Below are 26662 nucleotides of genomic sequence, written 5' to 3' on the forward strand. Positions count from 1 at the left end.
TACATGAAAGCTATTTTCAAATGTCTGAGATCTATTAGGCAAATTCTTTCCTGGTTATCCTGAGGCATATTCTGATGAACTCAGGTTACTATAAAACATGTAATAATGGGTTTTCAAACATTAAAAAAATTAAAATTGGAATAAAAGCTTTAGAATGCCACACAATTCTCAGTTTGCTGTACTATCAGTATTTTTGATAAATTATACTTAAAGAAACATTTTTACTTTCTAATATTTAATTCAGTGGTTCTTAAAACTCTCCTGAAAGCCCTTTTTATAAACTAATGATAGCTCTACATAGAATAGCTCACATGCATCTGTCAATTTTTTTCATAAACAATGTTTATAATTAATCACCACCATTGGATAAAGTCCCATTTATGAACCCCAATTTCTTATAAAATTTGAGTCAGAATAAGATCTTACTATTTTTTTTTGCTGGGGTTGTGGCTCAGTGGTAGAGTGCTCGCCTAGTACGTGAGGCTCTGTGTTTGATCCTCAGCACCACATATAAATAAATAAAATAAAGATATTGTGTCCAACTACATCTAATAAATAAATAAATGAATAAATCTTACTAATCTGGACCATGTTGTCTAGTAAGCAAAAATCTCTTCTGGAAGGGAAAGAAAGTTGCCATAATTTTTAGAAATATGCAGGAATAAAGCCATTTTTAATATTTAGCCTTCTGATATAACTAATTAGAATTACATAACAGTCAAGACTTAAGCAGAAACTCTGAAAGTGTTAATATTTACCTAACCTGTTATATATACAAAGATTTGATATTTACTTTTATATCTACTATAAGAAAAATTAAGATCCATTGAAATATTACAGACAATGATCTTTAAAATCCTATTTCATGAGCCAAAAAGACTGCTATTTCTCTATTAGGTACTTAAGAATTCAGATTGGTACCAGGAGCAGTTTACTACATTTCTGCAGAATGATTTTACCTAAACTCTTTGATGTTGTTCTTTTCTCTGAAATTTCTTATGTTTACTTTGTCTGTCCTAAAGATCCTCATTATCTTTAAGAGGAAAATTGTTTCTCTTAATGGCAAAAGAAATTGTAAACAATGAAATATATAAATGAATAACTGTTTTATTATATGCCAGTGAGCAAATACCAAGTTCTTAGGAAAAAAGAGGCACAGTGACCAATAATCTTCAATTGCATAAATAGCAAAAATAGTATAATCATTTCCACCATGACTAGAGTAAGAAAAAGACTATAGCACAAGATTCATAAGAAGATTTAAGGAAAAATGAATTTTCAAGGCATTAACAATAATAAATCAATGGGCATGTTTTACCTAAGGATATTGTGAATCAAATTTTGTAGTGGAAATGTTCTACAACAAAATGAATAATGAAATGAGATTCAGTATGTAAAAAGTAAAACTCCCACCTGGCACAATGGCACAACGCCTTTAATCCCAGCTGCTAGGGAGGCTGAGACAGGAGGATCAAGTTCAAAGCCAGCCTCAGTAAAAGCAAGATGCTAAGGAATGCAGTGAGACCCTGTCTCTAAATAAAATACAAAATAGAGCTGGGGATGTGGCTCAGTGGTTGAGTGCCCCTGAGTTCAATCACTGGTACCCACCATCCCCAGCCAAAAAAAAGCAATATTCTCAAGTTTTGGCAGAATGGATATAAAGTTTAAAAACTACTTTCCATAGCAGTAAGGAAAGTCCTCAGAAAACTTGGAATGGAACTACAATTTGACCCAGTTATTTATCCCACTCCTTGGCTTACACCCAAAGGAGTTAAAATAATCATACCATAGTGATGCAGCCACATCAACATTTATAGCAGCTCAATTCATAATAGCTAAACTATGGAACCAACCTAGGTGCCCTTCAACAGATGAATGAGTAAAGAAAATGTGGTATATACACACAATGGAGCTTTCCTTAACCATAAAGAAGAATGAAATTATGGCATTTGCTGGTCAATGGATGGAGTTATAATGCTAAGCGAAATAAGCTAATCCCAAAGAACCAAAGGCCAAAAGTTTTCTCTGCTAATTCACAATAAGGCTTGGGGGTGGGGCAGGGAGGTGTTGGGGAAGAATAGAGGTACTTTAGATAGAGGGGAGTGAGAGGAGGGGAGGGGGTATGAGGTAGGAATGATAGTAGAATGAATTGGACATTATTACCCTAAGTGCATATATGATTACATGACCTGTGTAATTCCACATCATGTACAACCAGAAGAATGAGAAGTTATATTCCATTTATGTGTCAAAATGCATTCTTCTGTCATGTATAACTAATTAGAAGAAATTTTAAAAAAGAAAAAAAACTGCTTTCCATTACAGTATTAGGTCCTTAAATTTCCCTCTCAAAGGTAGCCAGCTATGTGATACTTTAAATAGCCATTCATAATAATTTAGAAGTGAAAAGAGCTAAAGTTGCTATCAATTCTTTGAAGATAATTATTAAAGTTCAAAACAAATTAATAGATTAACAGAATGCCTGCTATCTTCAAGGCATTACATACTAAAAGCTATAAACTTTATAGCTTTTTTTTAATCTCAAATTTAACAACAACAAGAAAATAAAAGATATAGGTAAAAATAAATACCAGTTATACATTTACCTAATATAAACATAAATAGAATAACACAAAGTAGTACCTCAATGACTCAAATTTACATGATCAATGCTAGATGAACTCTTATGATAGAGACATTACTTTAGTCCACAGTCTTTAAAAGATCTTTTAAAGACAGAATTTATGTAAGTAAAAAGAAACTTGCATGCCTCTATCTAAAACATCGTGAAAAGACATTAATCAAAGTTAGGAATCATTAGTCTTACACATTACTTACCAGGCCCTGAGACCCCATGAACATAACCAAATGTGCTTTCTTTATCTTCATCAATTATTTTGGGTAGCTTGGAGAAATCCATCATGTTAATTTACCTATGGTTAAAAAAAAAATGGTCAGTGGCTACAATAGTTATGAGGAAGGGATAAATAGGCAGAGTACAAAGGATTTTTAGTGCAGTGAAACTATGTTTTTAAGGTAGATACATGTCATTAAACAATTGTCCAGGCCTACATAATGTACACAGGAGCAAACCCTAACATTAAATATGGACTTTGGATAATAATAATGTACCAATGGGAGTTTCATTACTGTCACAAATTTACTACTCTGTTGGGTAATGTTAATAATGGGGCAGACTCTACATGTGTTGGGTCAGGGGATATATGAGAAATCTCTGCTCTATATTGCTCTGAACCGAAAAATGCTCTAACAATAAAGCCTACTTTAAAAAAAGTAAGTCAAGAGTAAAATCAGAGAATAAAATCACAAAGAGATATAGAAGGCCTTATAAGTGAGCAGAATATGATCTGAGGGGAAAGAAAAATGTAAAAGAACATACAGATGACACTGATAGGTGGTGAGGGAGAGAGTAGGGCAGCTTGGTATTTTGTTTATAATGATAAAGATAGGGTGTATTCTGGATGCATCATTTAATTGAGAGACAGAGACCAAGGCTTTATGTCAGACATACTTGTTATAGTTAGCATTTTTGCTACTATGACCAAAAAACCTGACAATTTTAGAGGAGGTAAGGTAGAAAAAATGAAATTTATTAAAAAAAAACTAAACCAGATATTACAGTCGCAGATGTCACATAAAAGCAAATAAACATTACTAGGTGTCTTCTGTAGCAAAATTAAATTGGAAGGGCAGTCCAGGGAAGAAGTAAAAAAAGGAAACTGATTTATTACAATTTTTGTCCTCTTGAAGATACAACAGAAGAAGCCACTAAATAAGAGCAGGTATGGGACTGAAAAAGACTGGAATATAGAGACAAAGCAAGGTTTTTAGAAACTACTAGGTAATGGGGTGGGGAATAAACAAAATCTAAAGATAAATATGTTAGGAAATGGATTTGGAAAAGTTTTAAAAGAAGAATGAATAAGCTAATGTGGTCAATTTTTAGTATTCAGAAAAATCAAAGATTTTAAAAGTCAGAGGGGTATCTGACAATCATCCAGACTAACTTCTTTCCCAAATATGGGCATTTCTTCTGTAGCACTAATGATACATAGTCATCTGCCTTTTAAAGTGGAAAAGAGCACAAGATCTTGAGTCAGCAGACTTGGGATCTCATTCTGGTTTTGCCAATTATATGCTGCAGAAGCCCTGGACAAATCAGTATCTTACTATTTATCTAAAAAATAGAAATAACCCTACCACTTATTCTAGAGCTGTGATTAAATTTCGAATTTGTTTAAATGCTCCTTCTGGCATTTAAAATGCTTACAAAAAATTTTATCAGCAATTTTACTACTTGAATAGGGCCTTAGTTTTGAAAAAGTCATTTTTAATTTTTATTTACTATTTGTTTTTTTTTTTTTTAGATGGAATTTCACTGTTTCCCAAGCTGTTCTTGAACTCCTAGACTCAAGGAACACTCCCACATCAGTCTCTGGAGTAACAGAAAACAGGTGTGCATCACAATGTCTGACTCTGCCATTCTATTTTTAGAAATTTCTTCCTAAAAAGTTTTGCTTAAGACAACCTCAATCTACCTCCTGGTAACATCTGTTCTCTGGCCATGGTTTCTTCGAACTTCTGTAGACATACAAAGAGCAGGTTCCTTCTCTAAGTAAACCCTTCTTAATGCCTTCAGCTGTCCCTCAAAGCAGTCTTGCTCAGATTCCTCCCCCCTTGGATGACCCTTTTTCATGATGCCAATATATCTTTTAAAACGAACAAAACAAAACAAAACCAATACTCCAGATGTTGTATAAGCAAGAACTAAAGAGTATCCATCTATTCTGGATACGTCTTTTAATTGAGAGACAGAGACCAAGGCTTTATGTCAGACATACTTGTTTTAGTTAGCATTTTTGCTACTATGACCAAAAAACCTGAGAATTTTAGAGGAGGTAAGGTAGAACATCATGGCAGAAGTGTGTGGCAGAGGAAAGCAGCCAGAAATGTGGAAGCACAGAGAGAGAGAGGGAAAAAAAAAAAAAAAAAGAGAGAGAACTGAGAAGGACAGAAACAAAATACATACCGTAAAGGTACATCCCCCCAATGAAACACCTCCTCCAACCACACCCTACCTATGGTCACCAATCAATACCTATCAGAGAATTAACACATTGATTAGGTTAAGGCTGTTATAACCCAATCATTTCATCTCTAAACCTTCTTACATGGCCTCAAACATGAGCTTTGGGAGACACCTAATAGTTAAACCCTAACAAACATGAATTTATAAATTGTGGCCTTGAATAAATCACATTCTTTCATCTTTTTAAGCCTCAGTTTCATCTGCAAAATCTGATGGGGTGTGGTGGGGCATCTAATAGTATGCCTAACAGAAGTACTGATGACTACTAATTTTACTGTGTTAACTCAAACTAAGATATGCTTAACGTCTAAAAAGCATCTAATGTATCCTTACCTTTTTGTTATTTGAGCCAAACAGAGGCTGTGGCCTAGTTCCCCCCACCAGCTATAATGTTTAATTTACTACAACTTTTTTTCTGGAATCACAGGAATTGTTTTTTAAGCATCAATAATGGTCACTTGCTTATATTATGGGGAGAAAATAAAATGGAGAAGATATAATCTTTCCCCCAAGCATATTCTGGTATAGTGGGATAAAAAGACAAATATGTAGTTACAATGAGATGGCACATGTGCTCTCATAGGATTAGTACAGGTTGATTTAGAAGAGCATACAGCAAAGTTATCTAACCTAGACTTGAGCAGGATGAGTGTGACTTAGAGAAATCCGAGACTTCAAAGATGAATAAGAAGGTATTAGAATACACAGTAAAGCTTCCCTACAGATGATTCAATTCTCCTGGGGGTGTAGGAAGGTGTTCTAAAGAGTTCGTGAGGTAATAAAAATCTCTGTTCTGATTTACACGCTTTCCCTTTAAAACTGAACAGTGAGGGTCTCCAAATGTATGAGTAATGATTAGTGGAAATTAAATGGGTTTGTTCATGATTCAGCTGTCTTGTGGGCTTATTAGCCAGCTGGATAATTCTAGCCACCATGGAAATACTGATGAATCTACCATTTTCAACTTTTTAAATTTTAGGCATACATTATTTAATTTATGCCAAAGACAAAAGGCATTAGAAACAGTAACATCAAACTAATAAGTAACATAAAGAGCCTCAGTGATAATTCTACAAATTTACCTACAGAAGACTTTCATCAGAGACACAAATTTGCATTCATTTGATTACTATTCTTACATAGTAAGATAACCCTACTTTTTAAAAAGCCACTGTTAAAAGGAAAAAAAAATCAACCAAGTATGAATAATTTAGCTTTATCTACTCCATTGTATTATATGCAAAGAGGTGGTTGCAAATACATCCCCAAACAGCTCTGAAACATCTTTCAGAATATCCGTTTTAAAGTGTAAAATTCTAAGCACTTTAGTTCACTTTTGATGTTTTAACACATTTAAATTCTTATCTCTGCCACAACCACACATACTCTGACACTTGCTGTGCTCATGACTGGAATATTTTTTCTTTCCATGGTTCATTTCTTATCATTTGGTCTCTGCTCAAATATACCCATCCCCAAAAGCCCTTCCAATAAAATAGTCACCCTCTTTCCACTGTCCTTCTCAATTCTCTTACCCTGCTTTTCTTAACTTCTGACAGAAATGGTCAAAACCACAAAGGAAATATACAGAAAGGAGATAACATTGGGGCCTCTGTGGGGGATTAAGTACCCAGACTCCCTTTCAAGGAAGAGCAGGAGAGTGTGGTTAGTAGAGAAGCGATAAATATCTGCCCTTGAGGGTCAGCCTTAGATAAACAGAACCACTTAGCCTACCCTCACACCTTTCACAGGGCAGCCTGAACCTTGTAATTAAGCAAAGTAGAGGTACAGAGGCCCAGCCATTTCAGCCTCATGTGGATACTATAAATTTCCCCATGTGGTTGGCTAAGGCTTTGTCCTGTTTGCATTGCATTTTGACTTCTGCCAACTCCGTTTCCATCCCCTTTCTTTAGGGATCACATATATTGATTCCTAAAAAACATCTTCCATAACAAACTTTCTTGGCATTCTACTGGTGAGGTGGTGCACACCTATAATCCCAGCAGCTCAGGAGGCTGAGGCAGGAAGATCATAAGTTCAAAGCCAGACTCAGCAACTCAGTAAGATCTTGTCTCTAAAACAAGGACAACAATAAAAGGTTGGGGATATGGCTCAGTGGTTAAGAGATGCTAGGTTTAATCCCTGGTATAATATCAAAACAAAACAAAAAAACCAATATTCCCAATTAGGGGATTTGACTTTTTTTAAAACAAAGCAATCATGATTATAACTAAAGATTTTACACATTTGTCAGATTATTTCCTTATAACTTTCTAGCAATAAAATTCCTGTAGAATTATGTACACATTTATAAAACTTGTTGGTATGTAATACCACCAATTGCATCCCAGATAGTTTACATTAAAAATGATCTCTTAATGTTTTCCATTTCAATATTTAACATATACATCATTAAATTCACATATCAATTATAACTAAAAAAATTTAAATGTTTTAAATTTATGTATTTGAATTTCATGATTATAATTTTTAATTTTAATTCCACTTACGGTTATAATCATATTTTATATATAAGACTCAGTGATATTTTGTCACATAGATATGTTTTCTCAATTTATAATTTACCCTTCTAGGTTTCTATTTCTTTTTGTATAATTTTGGCTTTAAATGTGATACTATCAATCACACTTCCTTTATGGTTGCTGTTTTTGATACCAGATTAATAATATAGCTCTCTATTGTAAACTAATATAATATTTATATACATTTTCTTCTTGTATATATCAATCTGAGTAGAATTAATTAGAGGTTTGGTATGTTTTTACCAAATGGTTAGCCAACTGTAAGATATTATAATCAAATATAAGCTTAAAATTAAAAAACCTGCATTTAGAGAATCCAAAACACTCAAATTATGAACAGACTGGAGAATCACTCCCCAGATAACTGAAAGTTAAATTCACATTTAAACCACCACAATTTTTGGTCTGTTTTCTGTCTGAGGTCTCTTGTAATTATTTATTTTCCAAATGGGGAAAGAGAATCCAAAACTGGCTTTGGAAAGCAGGTCAGATAGAGGATGGATCTCATCTAAACCAAACAACTGACAGAATCAGGCACTCAAATAGCCAAAGGCTTAATTTGTATAAGGAAATTAGTCCTCCTCATTCTTCAAAGTAAACCTTAGATAAAACCCTATAACAATACAGATAGATACCCAAGAGTTTATTTAGTTCTAAAGTACTAATTTCTAAGAGTTAGAAAATATGTTCCTAAGATCCAGGAGTTTCAAGTTCCAACTTAACAGTTAAATGATGGAAAAAACTCCAGAATTGGTCCAAGATATCAGGCCATTTTGAAGTATTTAAAATTTGCAATTCTCACAACTCTGATAGAAGATTTCCTATTGTAATTTTCAAGATTTTTCACCTAAGTACCCCAATTACAGAAAACTCCCATCAACACTCTAGTTCTGGACAAGGAATAGGATGCTAAGTAATCTACTATTAACGGCATTTTCTTGGTATGCTCTTGTATATTCTCTTTAAATAAAAACAAATTTTACAGTCTAATCTATCATGTATATTATTTGCTTTATAAGAAAAATACAAAAATGCTTTCCATGAGTAAAATTATTCATCAAGCAGACATACTATAGTGACTTGATGACTGAAGAGGAATAAGCATATAGCAGTTTGATAAGCATGGTCATACAACATAGATATGTTTTCTCAATTTGTTATCTACCTTTTCTTATTATCTCTGAAAATAGTAAAAATAAAAACACCCTACTAGAATTTTCTGCTTATGCCTTTGTGAAAAAGCAGACTTTTAAAAAAATCTTAATACAACCTTCAAAACATTATCTTTCAATATAAAAATCACTTTGAAAGTTATATTACATTAAAAGTCAATATTATCCCAAATCTCCATGATATAAGAAGAAAGCTATGAAATAATTTAGTGCTTCATAAAACAGTTTTGTTATCTCTTTAACAACTCTTTCCTAATACAATATATAGCTATCTTTGTTCAGTGGTAGAGTAGTTGTTTGCCTAGCATACTTGAGACCCTGGGTTTGATATCCTGCACACTGGAAAGGAAAAAAGTATGTACTATATACTTTCATAAAAATATGTGGCACTCAGAGAAAAATCAGCTCAATGATTACATAAAAATTTTGGCTTAGCTGTTTGATTTCTACCTTAAGGATAAAAAGTGAATGCAATTTATAACTAAGAAATCATTTAGTTAAACATTATAGCCCTCCTCCATACTTGTGAAATGTTAAGAAAACAAAACAAAAAACCCTCTGTAGGAAAGGAAAAATCCAGAAGGCAGCACAGGCAACCATCTGAGCCAATGAGTCATCAGTCCCTCCCCCGCAGGCACCACAGCAGAACACTGCAGTGGCAAATAACAACAGAGGCCCACTTATTTTCCCCTTCCATTTTATAAGGCCCAAATTGCTACTGGTTAATACATTATACCGAGTAATTTCATTATTCTAGAAATAATTCTTTTTACTACCAGACTTTCGGACAATGTAGCTGTTAGGAGGAATTGTACTACTACTAATGTTCCAAGGTAATATTTATTCAAATACAAAATCTTAGGTCACTTCATTGATAATAAAGTATCATTTTTATGTAACACTTGAAAATGTATATTCTATCTAATTCATTATTAATACCTAGCTTTGGAAAATATGATTTTTTTGAAAAGATGATGAATTCAACAGATTATATCAAATACTTATTTTCTCATATTGCTTGAATTGTACATATCTATGAAGTACAGTATGATCTTTTGAGATAACCATGTAAATACTTTAGTGGTACTAGATATATACTATCTTTATATGTACCACATATTTAGTACTATATATTATGCTTATATAATACTTACATTAATAATACTATAAGAATAATATATAGTATCATATAAATATAATATATAATAAATGTTATACAGTCATTTTGTGAAGCACTTTCTATTCATTTCATTTAACCCACCTAGCTAGCAACCCTATTAGAAAGGCTTATGTGTCACATTTACTTCACTATGCATACTGAGTTTCCGACTTTTGGCCTTGTCAATCAAACCTCAATCTTGTTTAGATTTTGGTAAGCCTAACATGGCAATTCTAGTTTCCTCGGCAATGACTGATTTAGAAGTAAACTTGTTTGATAAATATACTTATTATGAGCAATAAGAATTTCTTTGCTTTTTCAAAACAACATAGGCTAAACTGAGTATGTGGTGCATGCCTGTAACCCCAGCAACTCAGGAGGCTGACTAAGAGAACTGGGAATTTGAGACTAGCCTCGTTAACATAACAAGACCCTGCCAAAAAACAAAATAAAACAAAACAAAACAAAATAAAACAAAGCAGAGGCTTTAAAAAACAAAAACAAATACACTCTCCTTTGGGAGCTGGTTATCTGCATGGGATGTCTGGAACTGTGGCAGCCACTGGGATCTTGAAGGGAACTAAATTAAGCAGGCAAGCCATTTTATGAAGAATGACAAAACCATCTATATCCCTGTTGTTTTTATTAGTCCACTGAATTAACCAACATAACAAGAAAAGAGAGAACTTCAAAATATTTTATACCCATACATAATTCATAGTGCTCTATTTTAAAAAAGAACAACAAACATAACAAAATTTACAACTAAAGGCAAACATAAGGGTCAGTAGTGAAAGTGAAATAGTTCATAAAAATTACTAAAATGTATAAGGAAATGTGAGGTCAAAAGTGGGAATCAAACAGTAGAGAATACAACAAAATCACAGATGGCAAACTTGCCTAATGGAATAAAAAATATGTATTCCTATCACAATAATTTTTTTGAGGAGACACCTCCCCTTCTATTTTTATTTCTTTTCTTCTTTTTTTTTAAGAGTTATTATAGCTATACATAGTAGCTGGGTTCATTTCGAGAAAATCATACATGCATAGAATTTTATTTAATTCATTTCAGTTTCCATACCTCAACCCTTTCCCTCCCCTCTTCATTTCCCTATTCTCCTTCCTCTACTTAAGACCTTTCATTCACTTGTTATTTTTTGACTCACACTTTTCTGTTTAAGACAGTCCTGAAAAAGAAATAGTGAAAATAAAAGGTAAAAGAAGACATTAAAGTTGAGAAATGAATTCAAATTGTATTATTTTAATGTAACACTATGCTGGTCCATAAACAATTTTTATAGCATTTCAAAAAATAGATTTCTTTCTTTTAAAATTTTTGTAGATAAAATTTCACAATATTTAGTATGAAAACTCAAAGTTTTAATGAAAGTAATTAAATACTGTACTCAGTGTGTAAATTCCACAATATCTATTTACAGGCTAGAAGGCTATGATCAATGCTAAAACTGTTATATAAGTGCATTCATGTATTCCTGCCCTCAAGAGGAATATTTATTATTCTTGTACTTCCTCCATATACCACAGTGCCTTGTAGAGCAGTTAACCTCAATAAAATGTTCTGAAATTAAAAATATATAATATTGGCTACTATTTATTAAACATATCACACTCTGACATTATGTTAAAAATAAACATATCCTTTTAAATTCTTAACAGTACTATTAACTAAGTGTTACTTGATTATTTGATTCAAAATGACAAACTGATAAGAGTAGTGACAACAAAATTTGGTCTTATTTCAACATCTAATAACAAATAATTGAAAAGATCTTATTGTAGCCAATATCTTAGCCTTTAGCTAGCTCTTTTTTTTTTTAATCCTATGTTATTATGGACTGAATGTCCATTTCCCCCAAATTCATACATTAAAATCTTACCCCCCCTCGCCCCCCCATGTAATGATATTAGAGGTGAGACCTTTGGGAAGCAATTATAAGAACAGAAAGGAAAGCAATGACCTCTGGTCTCCACCACATGAATATACAACAACATGGCAATCTATAAACCTGGAACTGGAGCCCTCACCAGACAAAGAATCTGCAAGTACTTTCATCTTGAAATTCTCAGACTCCAGAGCTATGAGAAATAAATGTTTGTTGTTTAAGTTTCTGTTATAGCAGTCAAACTGAATATAACTCCAGGAGCTGCTTTTCTATTATTTGCCAAACTATTTGTACCAGGGATTGAGCCCAGGGGTGCTTTACTATTGAGCTAGCAAAGAGATAAACCTTCTTTTTCCTTTTTCTTTAAAAAAAAAAAAAAAAAAGGGAGGGGGAATAGTGAAAAATTTCTGGATAATAAAACTGTCATAAATTTGAAGCTGCCTAAAACAGTATTGAGTGAATCCTCTTTTTCTTTTTTTTTTTTCTCTTTTTCTTATTTCTTAGATAAAACTTGGTAAACTGAAAAGTAAAAAGTTACAGTAAACCTAATATTAATATTCCATTATTATTCCATAAGGCTAGTCTGTAAATTTTTAGGAAATTTTCTTAATTTCCTCTATGAAGGAAAAAATGAGACCAAAGAAGGTTCCCAACACTATAAAGTAAGGAAAATACTATAAAAAAAGTAAGGAAAATAAGCATGCCACACATCTTTCTTTAAAAAGTTGTTTTAGAAGCAAATATGGGAACATCTTACCATTTGAATATTACTGACTTTTGTATTATGTCCACACAAGCCATTTTGTTCTTTACATAACTGTAATCAATAGTATAAAACAACTTCATACATTAGTTCACTTCAGTTTCTTCATATGCTACATAGTCTTCATAAGTTATCATCTTAAACTGTATGCTATTTGATAAAATGGATTCCATAACTTGTCCAGTAACAATATTTCTCACTGGGTATCTAGTGTGTCCCCCCTCCCCCACCTTTTTTTTAAAATTTTTTTACATTTTGCTAGAATATTTTTATTTGTTTAACTTTAAAGCCAAAGTAAGGCAACAAACTAAGGATCAATACTATAGATATTTTATGCTGATTTATCACAAAAGCAATTTTTATAAACACACACATATACTCCTATCTAGTAGTAATACCATATTTCATCTAATCTAAGATAATAACAATTATACTAAATAAACTCTTTTATTTGATATACTACTAAGGCCAAATGTTGAGGAGAAAAACCTTGACAAATTAAACTATGGCACTTTAAAACTATAGGATTGGTAATAATTTCAGAGCTATTAAAAATGTGTGTATTGGGGGGAATGTCCTAGAAGAAATCAAAATTAGTATCAGAACTAAATTCAGTACAGTACATTTTTATACAGGGGAGGGAAAATTGGCCAACTTCAAGTGGAATAATCAGAACCTAAGAAATAAGAACAAAAACATGGAATATGCAATAAGGCCCTTAAATGTAAAAATTGTACTTGTGGATTTTCTCAGGAGTGTGAACAAGGACTCAACAATTACTTGTGTTTACTTCAGCAGTATAATAATAATAAATTAGAAATAGCTTTAAAATCTGAAAAAAACAAAATGAAATTATTAGCTTATTTGAAATCCTATAGACAATTTACCCAAAAGTATATACTACTACTACTACTAATAATAATGAAATTTCTTATGTCAAACAGTGTGCAACTTCAAATTCATAGTGACAAGGGCTGTTATTAGCAGATTCTCTCTTGGAAAGATCCTCAACCTTCAGTAGCTTCTTAGTACTACAATAGTTGTATAGGTTTTGAATAGGTTTTTTCTTTTCTTTTTTTTTAATCAGCTAAATTGCTTATGAAGTGGCTAGCCATTTTTTTTAAATGCAGGTAATCATATGTGAAAATTACCCTCTTTAAGAGTAGTCTAAAAATTGTACAACTCATTTTTTAGAAAACTATTGTTTAAAATACGCATAAATTTCTTTTGAAAAGTGTCTACATTCTCATCAGTTCTTTAATGAAAAAAATTTTGACTGCTTTGTGAAGAAAATATGAGTAGCCAAGCAAGCCAAATATAAACAATGTAAGTATTTGAGACCAATGTACATACAAGGCCTATACAAGATTTAGCATCAATAATGGTGCCATAAAAATACTATTATATTTATATTATAAAATGATATCTTTACAAAGAGAAGAAAGGTCACAAACAGTGCAAAGGCATATTAATAACTCAATGTTTAATTAAATTAAGTTCACCTCCAACTCACAAATTTATGAAAATCTCTGCAATGAAAATATGAGCCAAAGCACAAGGAAAGAATAAAAGAGGAAAGAATGCTGCCTAATTTGGCAAAAACAAAACAAAACAAAACAAAAACCCACTTCAGAACCTGGATGGAATTATGTAACTACAGTCAAATGTTCACTGACATATTCAATTTAGAGAGCAAGAAATCTGCATTTCTAATAGTTTACCTAGTGTACTATGATTAATAACAACCAAAGTTTGTTTAATTAAATTTACTATAGGTAGAGGAGGATTTAAACAGTTATGATCTGCTAAGGAATTGACTTCAGTTCCTCTGGGTGTGTACTCATGGTCTTCAATACTGCTCCATTGTAGTATTTACCACTATTATAATTTTAAAAATCTGTGAAAGGAATTCAATGCCTGTCTTTATTGCCAGGAAAATGTCTGCTTTATTCATGAAGTACCCCAATTATTCAAAAAGTAGAGAATTACTAAATACTGATCAGTTACAGTAAAGCTTCTATGTTAATGCAACAATTTCTGGATTTGATTATGAAAGCTGTAACATAATCAATCAATCCTAGTTTGAAAGGACTGAATGGTAACTGTAGTCAGTCATCTAGAGCCATAGCTAGATGAGGTAGACCAATGGGGTCATGCCCTAGAAGGGTTCATCTTCCCTGTGGCTTGCTCTCTTGCCTCCTGGCTGCCATGAAGTGAGCAGCTTCCCTCTGTCATGCCCTTCTGACATGTCCTACCTCAACTTGGGCCCAGAGCAATGTAACTGGCCAACCATGGACTAAATCTCTGAAATGGTGAGCCACAATAAACTTTCCCTTTTCTAAGTTGTTCTTCAAGAAAAAGCTAACTAATATAGAAATTGGTACCAGGAGTAGGGTTGCAGCTCTAACTAACCTGACCATGCAGCTCAAAGCCTTTGGAGCTGGTTTGTGGGAGGAGGTTGGAAAAGTTTGGAGATGAAGACTAGAGAAGTTTTAGAATGTTGTAAGTGGAGCTGAATGGGAAATTCTAGTGGGAACTCAGAAGATCAAAATGTACACAGTAAAGAATGCGCTCCTGGGATTTCAGAGTGGAATAAGGATGTTACTTGCAATTGGATTAGAGATCATTCCTGTTACATTCTGACAAAGAACTTGTTTATGTTTTGCCCTTGTCTTGAAACTTTAAAGTGAGGGACTACATAATCTGGCAGAGGTAATTTCAAGGCAGCACAGCATTCAGTGAGTGGCATGTATTTTGCTAGCAACTTTTAGCCAGGTTTACTGTGGCCCACTCCCCTTGCTCTCTCTGCTTCCTGTCTGCCATGAGGTGAGCAGGCTTCTTCTGTTATGCCATTTCACCATGTTTTCTGTTTTTGGCCAAGGCTGTCAAATATTACCATCACAGAATGACCTTCTGAGATAAAAATTACCAAGTATTCTTACATATTAAGAAAACATTAAATATTATTAAATTTATTAACTTACTAAAAATTTTAAATGTTATAATTTTACTAATAACTTCAGTGCTTATTTTATTTAATGCTATGAATGCTAAACATCAAATAAGTCTGTATTAAACAGATAAAGTCTAATCATTAGTATTCTGTTTAGTATTATATACTATTTAAAATGTACAACATTTATTAACTCAAAAAGGCTACTTATGGGCACATATACAGACGACTGACTTTTGATAAAAGTCTAAAGGTAATTCAGTGGAGAAAGTATATCATCTTTAACAAGTGGTGGTAGAAAAAGCTGATATGTAAATGCAAAAAGAGAGAAAGAGAAAATACAACTTCAATCCATATTTTGCATTATACAAAAATTAACTAAAAATGGATTGTAGACCTAAACATCAAACCTATATATCTATAAAACTTTCTTTGACAGATACAACTCTATAAAAACAAACTGGTAAACTGGATTTCATGATTATTTAAAACTTCTTTTCTTCAAACATTATTAGATAAAATAATAATACATAAAAGAAATTGATAAATCGATAAATTTGGACTTTATGATAATTTAAAATTTCTGTTCCTCACTAGACATGGTGGCACATACCTGCAATCCCAGCTGTCAAGAGGCTGAGGCAGCCCAAGTTTGAGGCTAGCTTTAACAACTTAGCAGGACCCTATCTCAAAATAAAAGTAAAAAGGTCTGGGGATGTAGCTCAGTGATAAGAGTATCCCTTGATTTAATGCTTATAGCCAGCAAAACAATAACAACAACAAAAATACAAACAAACAAACAAAAACATACCAAATGACAACAGAAAAACTTCTGTTCCTTAAAAGACATTTGTTAGTTGAAAAAATAAGTTACTAGCTAGGAGAAAATAGTTACAAAACATGAATCTGATAAAGGACACATAATCTGAATAAGAACTCTCAAAACTCAATAAGAAAACAATCCAATTAAAATAGGCAAAATATTTGAACGTACATTTCATTAAAGAAGATATATTTACAACAAAGAACTACTTGAAATATGCTTATCATCATTAATCACTGGACACATCAAATGAAACCACAATGAGATATCCTTCAACATGTATTAGAATGGCTAAAAGTTTAAGACTGATCCACAGATTAAATCTTTATTGATAAGGATTTAAAGTAACTAGAACTCTAATATACTCCAGGTAGGAATGTAAAATGATAGAACCACTTTGGAAAACAGTTCAGCAGTTTCTTACCATACAATTCAGCCATACTTCTCCCATGAGATAGGAAAGCTGATGTCCAAACAAAACCTTTATATGGATGTTCTCAGAAGCTTTATTCATAATAGTCAAACAATATAAACAGAAATCAAATATCCACAAACAGATGAATAGATAAACAAATTGTGATATTCCATAAAATGGCACATTCAGCAATAAAAGGAAATAAATTAATAATATATGTAATAATTTCAGAGAATCTTAAAACAATTATGATGAGTAAAAGGCAAACAAAAAATTAAATATTTATATTTATAAAAAATTCTAAATATTCAGGCTTGCCTATAGTAATAAAAAACAGATCAGTAGTGGTTGCCTGGGGAAGTATGGAAGGAATGGATTTACAAAGAGGCATGTTTCTTAGGGCATGATAGTTATGATTCAATATGGACATATTGATTACAGTGATGGTTTCATTAGTGCATACATACATCAAAACTTATCTAATTGTAAATTTAAATGTACTCAATTTAAAGCTCAATAGAACTCAATTAAACCTCAACAGAACTCATTTTAAAAGCACAAAGTATTGAGCTGGGCATGGAAATGCATGCCGGTAATCCCAGTGACAGGGGAGGCTGAGGCAGGAGGATTGCAAGTTCAAGACCAGCCTCAACAATTTAGTAAGATCTTTAGCAAATAAGATTCATCTCAAAATAAAAAAAGAAAATGGACTAGAGATGTGATTTAGCGGTAAAGCATCCCTGGGCTTAATCCGTGGTATCAAAAAAGCACAACATATTGGCATTACAATTCATGTAATGGCATAATATGTACAGTAAATATATATTTACTTTTGTTTTTCTTGCCAACTAACAGAGTAGTTATAAAAGACTACATGGCCAATGAGAAATTGATTTAAAAAAAAAAACCCACCTTTTAGCTTCAGGGAACCAGATAAAAACTTAAATCAAATGGATTTTGGTCTATTTCTTAAAAATGAATGCATGTGACTCCTTGACAAAGGCACTCTCTTGTTCAGTCCAGCTCAATGAATCCTGAGAACTTCCACAGTCTCTTAATAGCTCAGAAGCACAGTAGTCAGATATGCATCTGCAATACTATATGCTCAATATTTTCAGGATAAAGCACAATAGCTTACAAAAGCTTAGATGAGGCATGAGGCACAGAAGGGTTTCTCTTCTAAGACAAAGGCTAAGCTCTAATATTTTGGACATCAAAATTGATATGATTCAATGGCTCCTTTAGAAGGTAGAGATAGGTATTTCCTGTTGTTTCATGCTGCTCTAATTTGAGACAGAATTAATTTATGATAAATAATTATTATCTGAGGTCATACTTAAAACACACACAACTATGAATGATACTAAGTACTATAAATGCACATTCAAACACTTGCAGGTGTAGTATGCTGGGGATCTGAGCAGATTCTGTAATTCTAAACGTATCCTTTGTATCACAGGCTGAAGATTTGGGACAGTAAGAGAAAACAGAAATATCTAACTATATAATTTATATCACATTTGAACATGGATTATCCAACTTAAAAGTATTGTTGAATAATTCAATGAATGCTAAAACAATTGAGTCAAAAATATATATATATATATACACCCAATTAACTAGGCAAATTAATGGCAAATATTAACATTGCTCTTAAATGTCAAGTTATTTAATCATTTTTCTTATACTATCATTCCTTTAATCATTATAACACTCAATGAAGAAAACTCTTTTTACGTTTATTTGAAAGATGAGAAAAACGCAATACAGAAAGACAAAAGTAATTTTTGCAAAGCCACTCTACTAAGAAGCACAAACCCCAGATTTTTTTTTTAATATTTATTTTTTAGGTGTAGATGGACACAACACAATGCCTTTATTTTTTTTATGTGGTGCTGAGGATCGAACCCGGGTCCCGCCAGTGCTAGGCGAGCACTCTACTGCTGAGCCACAATCCCAGCCCAGAAACCTCAGAATTTGAACCACACTCTCTGATGTCAGTACTAGAGCCCCTCCTATATTGCCTCTTAACATACTCTGAAATTACTTTTTTCCCCTCATATAACCTAAGTGACTTCAAAACAAATTTGTAGAGTTCACAATAATGGACTATCATTATAATGATTCTGTCATTAGAGTAAATCAGTTTACAGAGTCTATACTTGTACAATATGCTCTATATCACCAAGGCAGAAAGTATTTCTGGAACACTTAATACCACACCAAAAACAAAATGTCAATTTGTAACTTTATCTGGTAATACCTATTATTTTCTAATACAGTATTCATGACACTTATTGGATATCCAAGAGTTATTACATACATAAAATTAAGGATAACTTATGGAGTTATTAGGATAATTTATTCACTTTTCTCTCAGACACCTAAGATAACAACAACAACAATAAATATTTTAGGTGAGAGTCATTTGGCCATTTCAAATGTATTTTTCCTTTTGTTAATTTCTTCTTTGGTCTATCTGGCCTTCTGTTTCTTTTCTAAAATGTTAAAAGGTTGTTTTTTTTTTCCCCCTAATTATTGAAACACTACATGTTCATTGTGAAAATAAAAACATGTAATAAAGAGCTGGGCATGGAGACGCACGCCTATAACAAGTTCAAAGCTGCCTCAGCAGATTATTGAGGCACTTAGCAACTCAGGGAGACCCTGTCTCTAAATAAAATATAAAACAGGGCTGGGAATGTGGCTCAGTGGTTAATCTCTAAATGAAATATAAAAAAGGGCTGGGGATGTGGCTCAGTAGTTAAGCATCCCTAGGTTCAATTCCTGGTACAAAAAAACAAAACATGTAATAAAGAAAAATACAAGGAAGGAAGCAAAAATAACCTGAAATGCCCATTTACCCACTGAGATAACCACTGAACAATTTGATGATCATCCTTTCCTGCAATACACTGCATATGTAGGCATGTACAAACATGTATTTTTATATGCATGTGATGGCGGATACAGTACCTTTTCTTCCTCCCTTTCTTTCTCCTTCCTTTTCTGTTTCTTTTCTTCTTCCAATGTCAACAACCTATATAAACATACACAAAAGTCATGGTGTATTTTCACACAGTTTTATAAAAATCTCACTATACACATTTCTTTATACTCAGCCTTTATCACATAAGAAACATGATAGAAATCCTTCCAAGTCAATACAGATTCGACTGCTATCATTGAATGACTTCACAACATTCCATAATGTGTCATAATTTACATAATTCCCCTATTAACAGGCATACCCCAGTTCCTAGGTTTTTGCCACTACCAACATTTTGGCAATCAACATTCATGTAAACACTTGCTTAATTATTGGTGCTTTAATGTGTAAGGAAAAGATTCCATGGAGGGAGGCTGACTAATGGAAAAATATGTATTTTCAAGACTAATAGACATTATCTGATCATTGACTAAAAATAAAAACCTGTAGAAATTCACATTTCCACTAGCATTTTGTGAGAAAAATTCTTCCTTGTACATCCTTATTAGCAGGTTTATCATTTAATTTTTGCTAGTCAGAGATGTAGTATTTCATTGATAATATATTGATCACTAGGAAGGTTACTTTTCATGCTATAGATTTTTCTTCTCATTAACTTTTGGTCACATGCTTTATTTATGTTTGTATCAGGTGAACTTCTTAATTTATAAGAGTTCTTTAAAATGTTAACTCTTTTTATAAGTACTTTAAACTTTTGTCCTTATCACCACTAAAGAAGTCTTTATTTCTATATAGGCTCACATGTCTATTTTTCCTTTATAATTTTTACATTTTCTGCCTTAGCTTAGACTGCATTTGCAAAAAATTCAGAAGATTAATATTTTAAGTATTTATCTCTTACATTTCAGTCTTCAATCAATCTGAAATAGGTTTTTGTATATGTTGCAAAGCATTAAATTTCAGTCTTCAATCAATCTGAAATAGGTTTTTATATATGTTGCAAAGCATTGGCTCCATTATATTTTTCTCCAAATGGACCAATTGAATTAGTTATAGTTATCATATACATGTGCCTATTTTCCCTACTGGAATTTGTTTTATCATGTAGCAAATCCCTATATATACTAGCATTAGCTTCTGCTTTTTGAAATTCTGCTGAACTTACATATTTTAGCCTAATAATACATCTATACATATAAGATGAAAGAATTCAATGTTTTAATTTTCCATTTTCCATATTGAGCAAAAATTGTTTACAATGTTTACTGATCATAAGAAACCAAATATATAGATGTATAGTAATAAATTTTGAATCTTTCTTTAATGTTCTAGAGATCCTTATTTTTTTTTTGATGCATTTCCTACCAAATTTTTTCATTCTGTATATATAGTCACTACTATACACTAGCCCTTTCTTCAATTTTACAGGTATTTCCCAATCTAGCCTTCTGTATTTTGTTTTTGTTTGTCTATTGGCCGTGCGTGCACATGCGTTATGTGCTTGTGTGTGTGTTGCTGAGGATCAAACTCAGGGCCTCATCCATGTTAGGCATGCATTCTCATACTAAGCAACACCTCAACCCTTTTTATACGTTTATTTTGAGAAAGGATCTTGCTATATAGCCTTGAACTCACAATCTTTCTAGTTCAGCTTCTATCCAACCCTGGGATAATGGGCATGTGCCATCATGCCTTGCCTCTATTTTGCCTTTAAACGAAATTAAAACATAATGCTTTTCATTGCTTAAGTACATCTGGAACTCTTGTGTGTCACATCATTCACCTTTCACTTTATTTTCAATAAAAAGATTCATCATCAAAAGAACAATAAATTTCTACAGGTAGAATTAAGATTTAAAACTGAAAAATTTTGGTTAGTTATAATAACAATACCAAAAATAATGGTGACAAAAAATCACAGGCTGTAAGAATGAAAAAAAACAGGATATAAGAATTCAAATCTGGGAGCTCATATCCCACTTGAATCAAACTGTGAAATATGATATATAAAAAACTATGTAATGTTTTGAACAACCTACAATAAAAATTAATTAAAAAAAAAAAAAAAGAATTCAAATCTGAAAATACATACATTTTTAAAGAAGGCTATTCACAACTGTGAAATGTAGTAGAACTAACTACACAGCAATGGACAGGAAGGGGTATCTCACATACATCATTACATAATTTTATTCATAGTAACAACTAATTTTAAGATAGTTTTAATAATTTCCAGTGAAAAGAAAGACCTGGTACTATGAAGATAAAAATCCATTTCAGCTGTATCTGTATAGACACAAACTTTATATATTTATATACTATGTACAATATTGTATAGTATATGTACATATATATGTACATATATAACACTACTTTGAAAATACTTATATAACCCAAAGATTTTTTTCATTTCATAATAGGAAAAAAACAGAATAGTTAAATTTTAAAATTCTCTACAGAAATTAAATGGAATACATTCTTATTAGTCACTATTTGTAATAAACAATGAATATATGTATAAATAAAAAATGAATGTATGCATTTATTAGATTTTAAGTTTAAGAACAGAGAACTGACGTTAAAGAAAATATTTAATATTTTAATAAAATCTTTCCTTAGAATGAAGGAGCAATATTTTTTATGATTAAAATGAAATATAAGCTCACAGAAGCTATACTTTAATTACTGTTTAACTTACTGATATTTACCATTGCAAAACTATTAATCCTGTGAGTATTAATTTAGGAAAGGAAAATTATTATCTAGTTCATGTCTCCTTGGTTCCTTATATTTCTTTGTCAATTTCATGAAGATAAAAATAAGATATAAAATAACACCACTCTACAGCTTGTACAATATATTTCTATTATTCATTGTGGACAAAAAAATAAGAAATAGAAGAACTGCCTCCTTAAATTGATTCCACACATTAATTACCACATGCTTTGGAAATTCTTCGTGCAGAAAATACTAAATCACTACAATTGATAGAATACAGGACTTTTTTGCTGATATTTCTCAGCTCCTATTAAATCTTTGTTAGAAGCTGGGTACGGTGGTGTGCACCTGTAGTCCCAGCTATTTGCGAGTCTGAGACAGAAAGATCATTTGAGCTTAGGAGTTTAAGGTAGCCTGGGCAACACAGTGAAGTGAGATCTTCATCTCATAAGAAAAAGAGAAAGAAAAGAAACGAAACTTTGCTAGACATATTTTTTCTGCTTTGTTTTTTTCCTTAATAGCCTCATTTCATATTCCACTTCCTTCACCATATCTAACCTGGTGCTCAAAAATGGGTGTTAGTCAAGTTTTGTAGGATATAGTCTCTTTTAGGAATTCAGTTACATAAAATCAAAGTAGATGTCAGTAAAGTTAATGATAAAAAAACTTTACAAGTGTGTACTAGACACTGTACACTCATCTAAATTTAATAGCACCTATGGGATAGATTTAAACTTGAGGAAACAATCTTACTTAAGTGCCCAAGGTCATTCAGCTATTAAGAGTTGGGGTGAGACTCTAAACCCAGGCTTCAGTTTGGGAAATCGAAATGTAAAGACAGTGGTGCTGAGGGTTGAACCCAGTGCTTCACACATGCAGGCACCCTACCACTGAGCTACAGCCCCAGCCTCACCACTTTAGTTTTTTTGTTTTTTTTTTTTTTGTGGTGCTCGGGATTGAATCTAGGGCCTTATGCATGCAAGGCAAGCTCTCTGCTAACTGAGCTATTTCCCCAGCCCAACCACCATTTAGTTTTAAAAATACTTTCTAATAGATTATCTAGAAACATCTCATTCTAACTCACAGCTTTATATACCCTCAATATCAAACCTGAAACCAGCACTCCCAACAAAGGCATGTAGCATAGAACTAAGCTGGCACAGCTGAATGAAGATCCTCTATTTTAGTCTATTGCGACTTCACTTGTAGATAATAGAGTTAATTTTTCATTTAAAATAACTTACTCCTACCACTTCCCTCCATATCTGGATGATAGCCATATCTATTATTAAATATACATACTGTGAACCTAAGTTGGTCACTGCACTAATGAAGTCCATATGAAGTTTGTTTCTACTCTATTGATCATGATTTGGAAAACTATTATTACTGACTTATATTTAAAAGCCAATACCTTATATTTAAAAATAGAAAACTTATATTTAAAAGTGTATGAACTTAGAAGGAGTTACGATCTCCAAAAGTTAAAATAGTTTAATCTCCTTGTCTAATTGTTCAGCATTCACTCAATCAACAATTTAATGAGTACCTCTCAGGTACTTCTTGTGCAGAAGAAACAACAATAAAGACATAGTCCTTGAACTCCTAGGAGCTTTATGACTTAAAGAGGAACAGTCCAACTAACAGCAATATGCCAGAAATAAAAACATTGTTTAGTAGTACACAGGACTGCAAGATTACCTCTGCCCATAAGGGAAGGAAACATTCTTAGTGGTTATAACAATCTATGAAGGCATTGAAAATGAGAATGACCTCATAGTAAGAAAACAAGAGGTATCAGGGGTCCTAACACTAAAATCTTTATGTACTGTTTTATAGTGGATTATAACACAATTTCTCAATAAATGTTAAAATTTCTACATGTAACACTCACAAATTGATAGTTAGTCTGTAAAATGCCTTCCAAACTTCAAATCATGTGTGTGTGTTCTGTGTGTGTGTGTGTGTGTGTGTGTGTGTACCTATACAACAATTTAGTCACCAATTCCTGCTGCTAATTTTCCAGATTTCATCAGTGGTCTGAGTTCTTTCTTTCATAAGTTCCCTAAAATTGGAAGAACTGTGAAATAAAACTGCAGACTCATTCAACCTCTTTCATATTGGTATTTTCCTCTCTTGTACTGAACTTGCTTTTTAACTGGTTTTTTTTCTTGCCTATTCTGGTGTACCTGGACAGAACAGGTTTTGATTTCCAGAGCACTTAAAGAATTCTCCTTATTGGTGTGAAGTCATCTGGGCAAGGAAGCAATACTATTTTTTTCTCTCCTCTAAAGATCAGGGAACCTCACTCTGGAGAAATGAAATGAACAAAAATATATTCACATCTGTAACAGTCATGGCTATATAAATATATCAATGGTTAGTGCTATTGTCCAGACTAGGTCTTAAGTACAATGTTCGAAAATTCGAAATCCACAAAACAAACAACAGTGATCCTTATTACTTGGGTAAATATCAAGAATCATTAAGGTTGTGTTTTCTAGTAAGAAACATCAATAGGCCAGTTTTTCCATTTTGCCATCATTTAATAAGGTTTAACTTTGAGCTTTCCTTAACAAAACAAGTTCAATTTGGAAGATACAGAAAAACAAAAATAAGTCAGCACATTCACAACTCAAAAGATAATGATTCCATCTTCCTCATTTTTCAAGACTTTTAAAGAGATTCTTCAATTACACTGGTTAGAAAACTACAAGATTTAACTCAGAATGTGATTTTTCATATTAGGTGTAATTCAAACTTCAAAAATCATATTTGTAATTTTTGGTAGGGACTTTCAATTTAAAAGAAACAAGAACTTTCTGAGTTTGCAATACAAATAAAAAAGTTTAACCCCAAACTGGAACACATTCTTTCCTAAAGTACATTATTTAGGGTAAAAACATTGGCTGTTGCATTATATATTAAATGGAGAAGCACTGGGTAGTCATAAACCTAGGCAAAACAATTTCTGTATTTTCACAAAATACTATTCACCACTGGGAAAAACTAAGGAGAAACACAAGCTTTATTTAATTCAAATTTACCACAAAGTTGGTCAAGGTATTGATTGGGAGTGTCAATTAAGTAGATTTTAAGGAGGAAAGGCAAAAAGAATGCCAAAGGCAGAAAATAGCCAACAGTATCTTTACTTAATCTTCTTGTCTTTTAAGTTATGGTCAAATAAATTTGGTTTAATTATACACCCAGCCCAATTAGTTTCCAAAGAATTACTTCCCTTTCAGGAAAACCTAGTCACTTTCCCATAAGCTAGCCTGGGCCTACTGCAGACCAAGACACAGCAACACCATCTTTCAAAGACTCTCCATTCAATCGAGAATGTCGCATTACCAACACCCTTGTTTTGAAGACAGTATATCTTTATTCCTTCAACTATCCACCCTCTCGAAGAAGAAAAAGTTGTAAGTTCTGCTTTTACCCTTCCATTCCCACCCAAAGGAGATGGACATCCACAGAACCTCTCCTGTAAGGATGTCAGATAAAACCCTTAGAATTACTGAGAAAGCACATTCGAAAGGAAGCTTTTCAGTGACTGCAGTGAGGGCCATATCAGTGACATTCCCTCCCAAGCCTGTTTCACCGCAGACGTCTCTGCCTCCAGGGTTTTTCCTGTCTTCCTGCTCACCCGGGTGAGGGCGTTTGCCAAAGAATAGGCTTTGGGGAATGGGGAGTGGGGGCTGGCGGCTGTTGCAGACCCTGAGGAAAGATTGAAGCAATCCTACTACCTGTAGCACCAAAGATTCCAAATAGGGAACCATAATGGCCGCACTCACTCTCAACCCCGGAAAAGGTGGACACCTCAAATCACAGGTAGCTGGACAATCACACTGAGGGGTCGCGGGGGGATGGTGTCAAGAGATGTGGAGAAATAAGCTCCTTGCCAGTGCACGGTGACAGCGGGGAGGAAACCCCAAGCAGTGGAGGCCACTCTTTACAGTCTCCCTTGTCTTCTCCCACTCCCTTCTACAATCCCCACCAGTCGCCAGTTACCGGTCGCAGCTCACCTGCTGGGGCGCGAGGTGCAGAAACTGTACCGACCACAGATCCAGAGGCTCTGTCACTGCGGGAGGGGATGTCTTCAGCTGCAAGGGGGCGGGGCGGGTCTAGTCAATCACGTGACCTCGAGCT

At 33.0% G+C, this 26662-nt stretch overlaps 1 protein-coding gene across 1 annotated transcript in view; it reads right to left on the minus strand.

Moving 5' to 3' along the window:
* The window catches only part of Atp6v1a (ATPase H+ transporting V1 subunit A), a 56459-nt gene extending 29835 nt beyond the window's left edge, over positions 1-26624 (minus strand). Inside the window, exons 1-3 of the mRNA XM_076868119.2 lie at positions 26539-26624; positions 19822-19885; positions 2839-2933 (exon numbers count right to left, since the gene is read on the minus strand). Of these exons, the coding sequence (XP_076724234.1) occupies positions 2839-2923 (85 nt within the window). The 5' untranslated portion in view covers positions 2924-2933; positions 19822-19885; positions 26539-26624. The remainder of the gene's footprint in view (positions 1-2838; positions 2934-19821; positions 19886-26538) is intronic.
* Between the last annotated feature and the right edge of the window lie 38 nt (positions 26625-26662).

Source organism: Callospermophilus lateralis, chromosome 10, assembly GCF_048772815.1.
Source record: "Callospermophilus lateralis isolate mCalLat2 chromosome 10, mCalLat2.hap1, whole genome shotgun sequence".
Lineage (NCBI taxonomy): Eukaryota > Metazoa > Chordata > Mammalia > Rodentia > Sciuridae > Callospermophilus > Callospermophilus lateralis.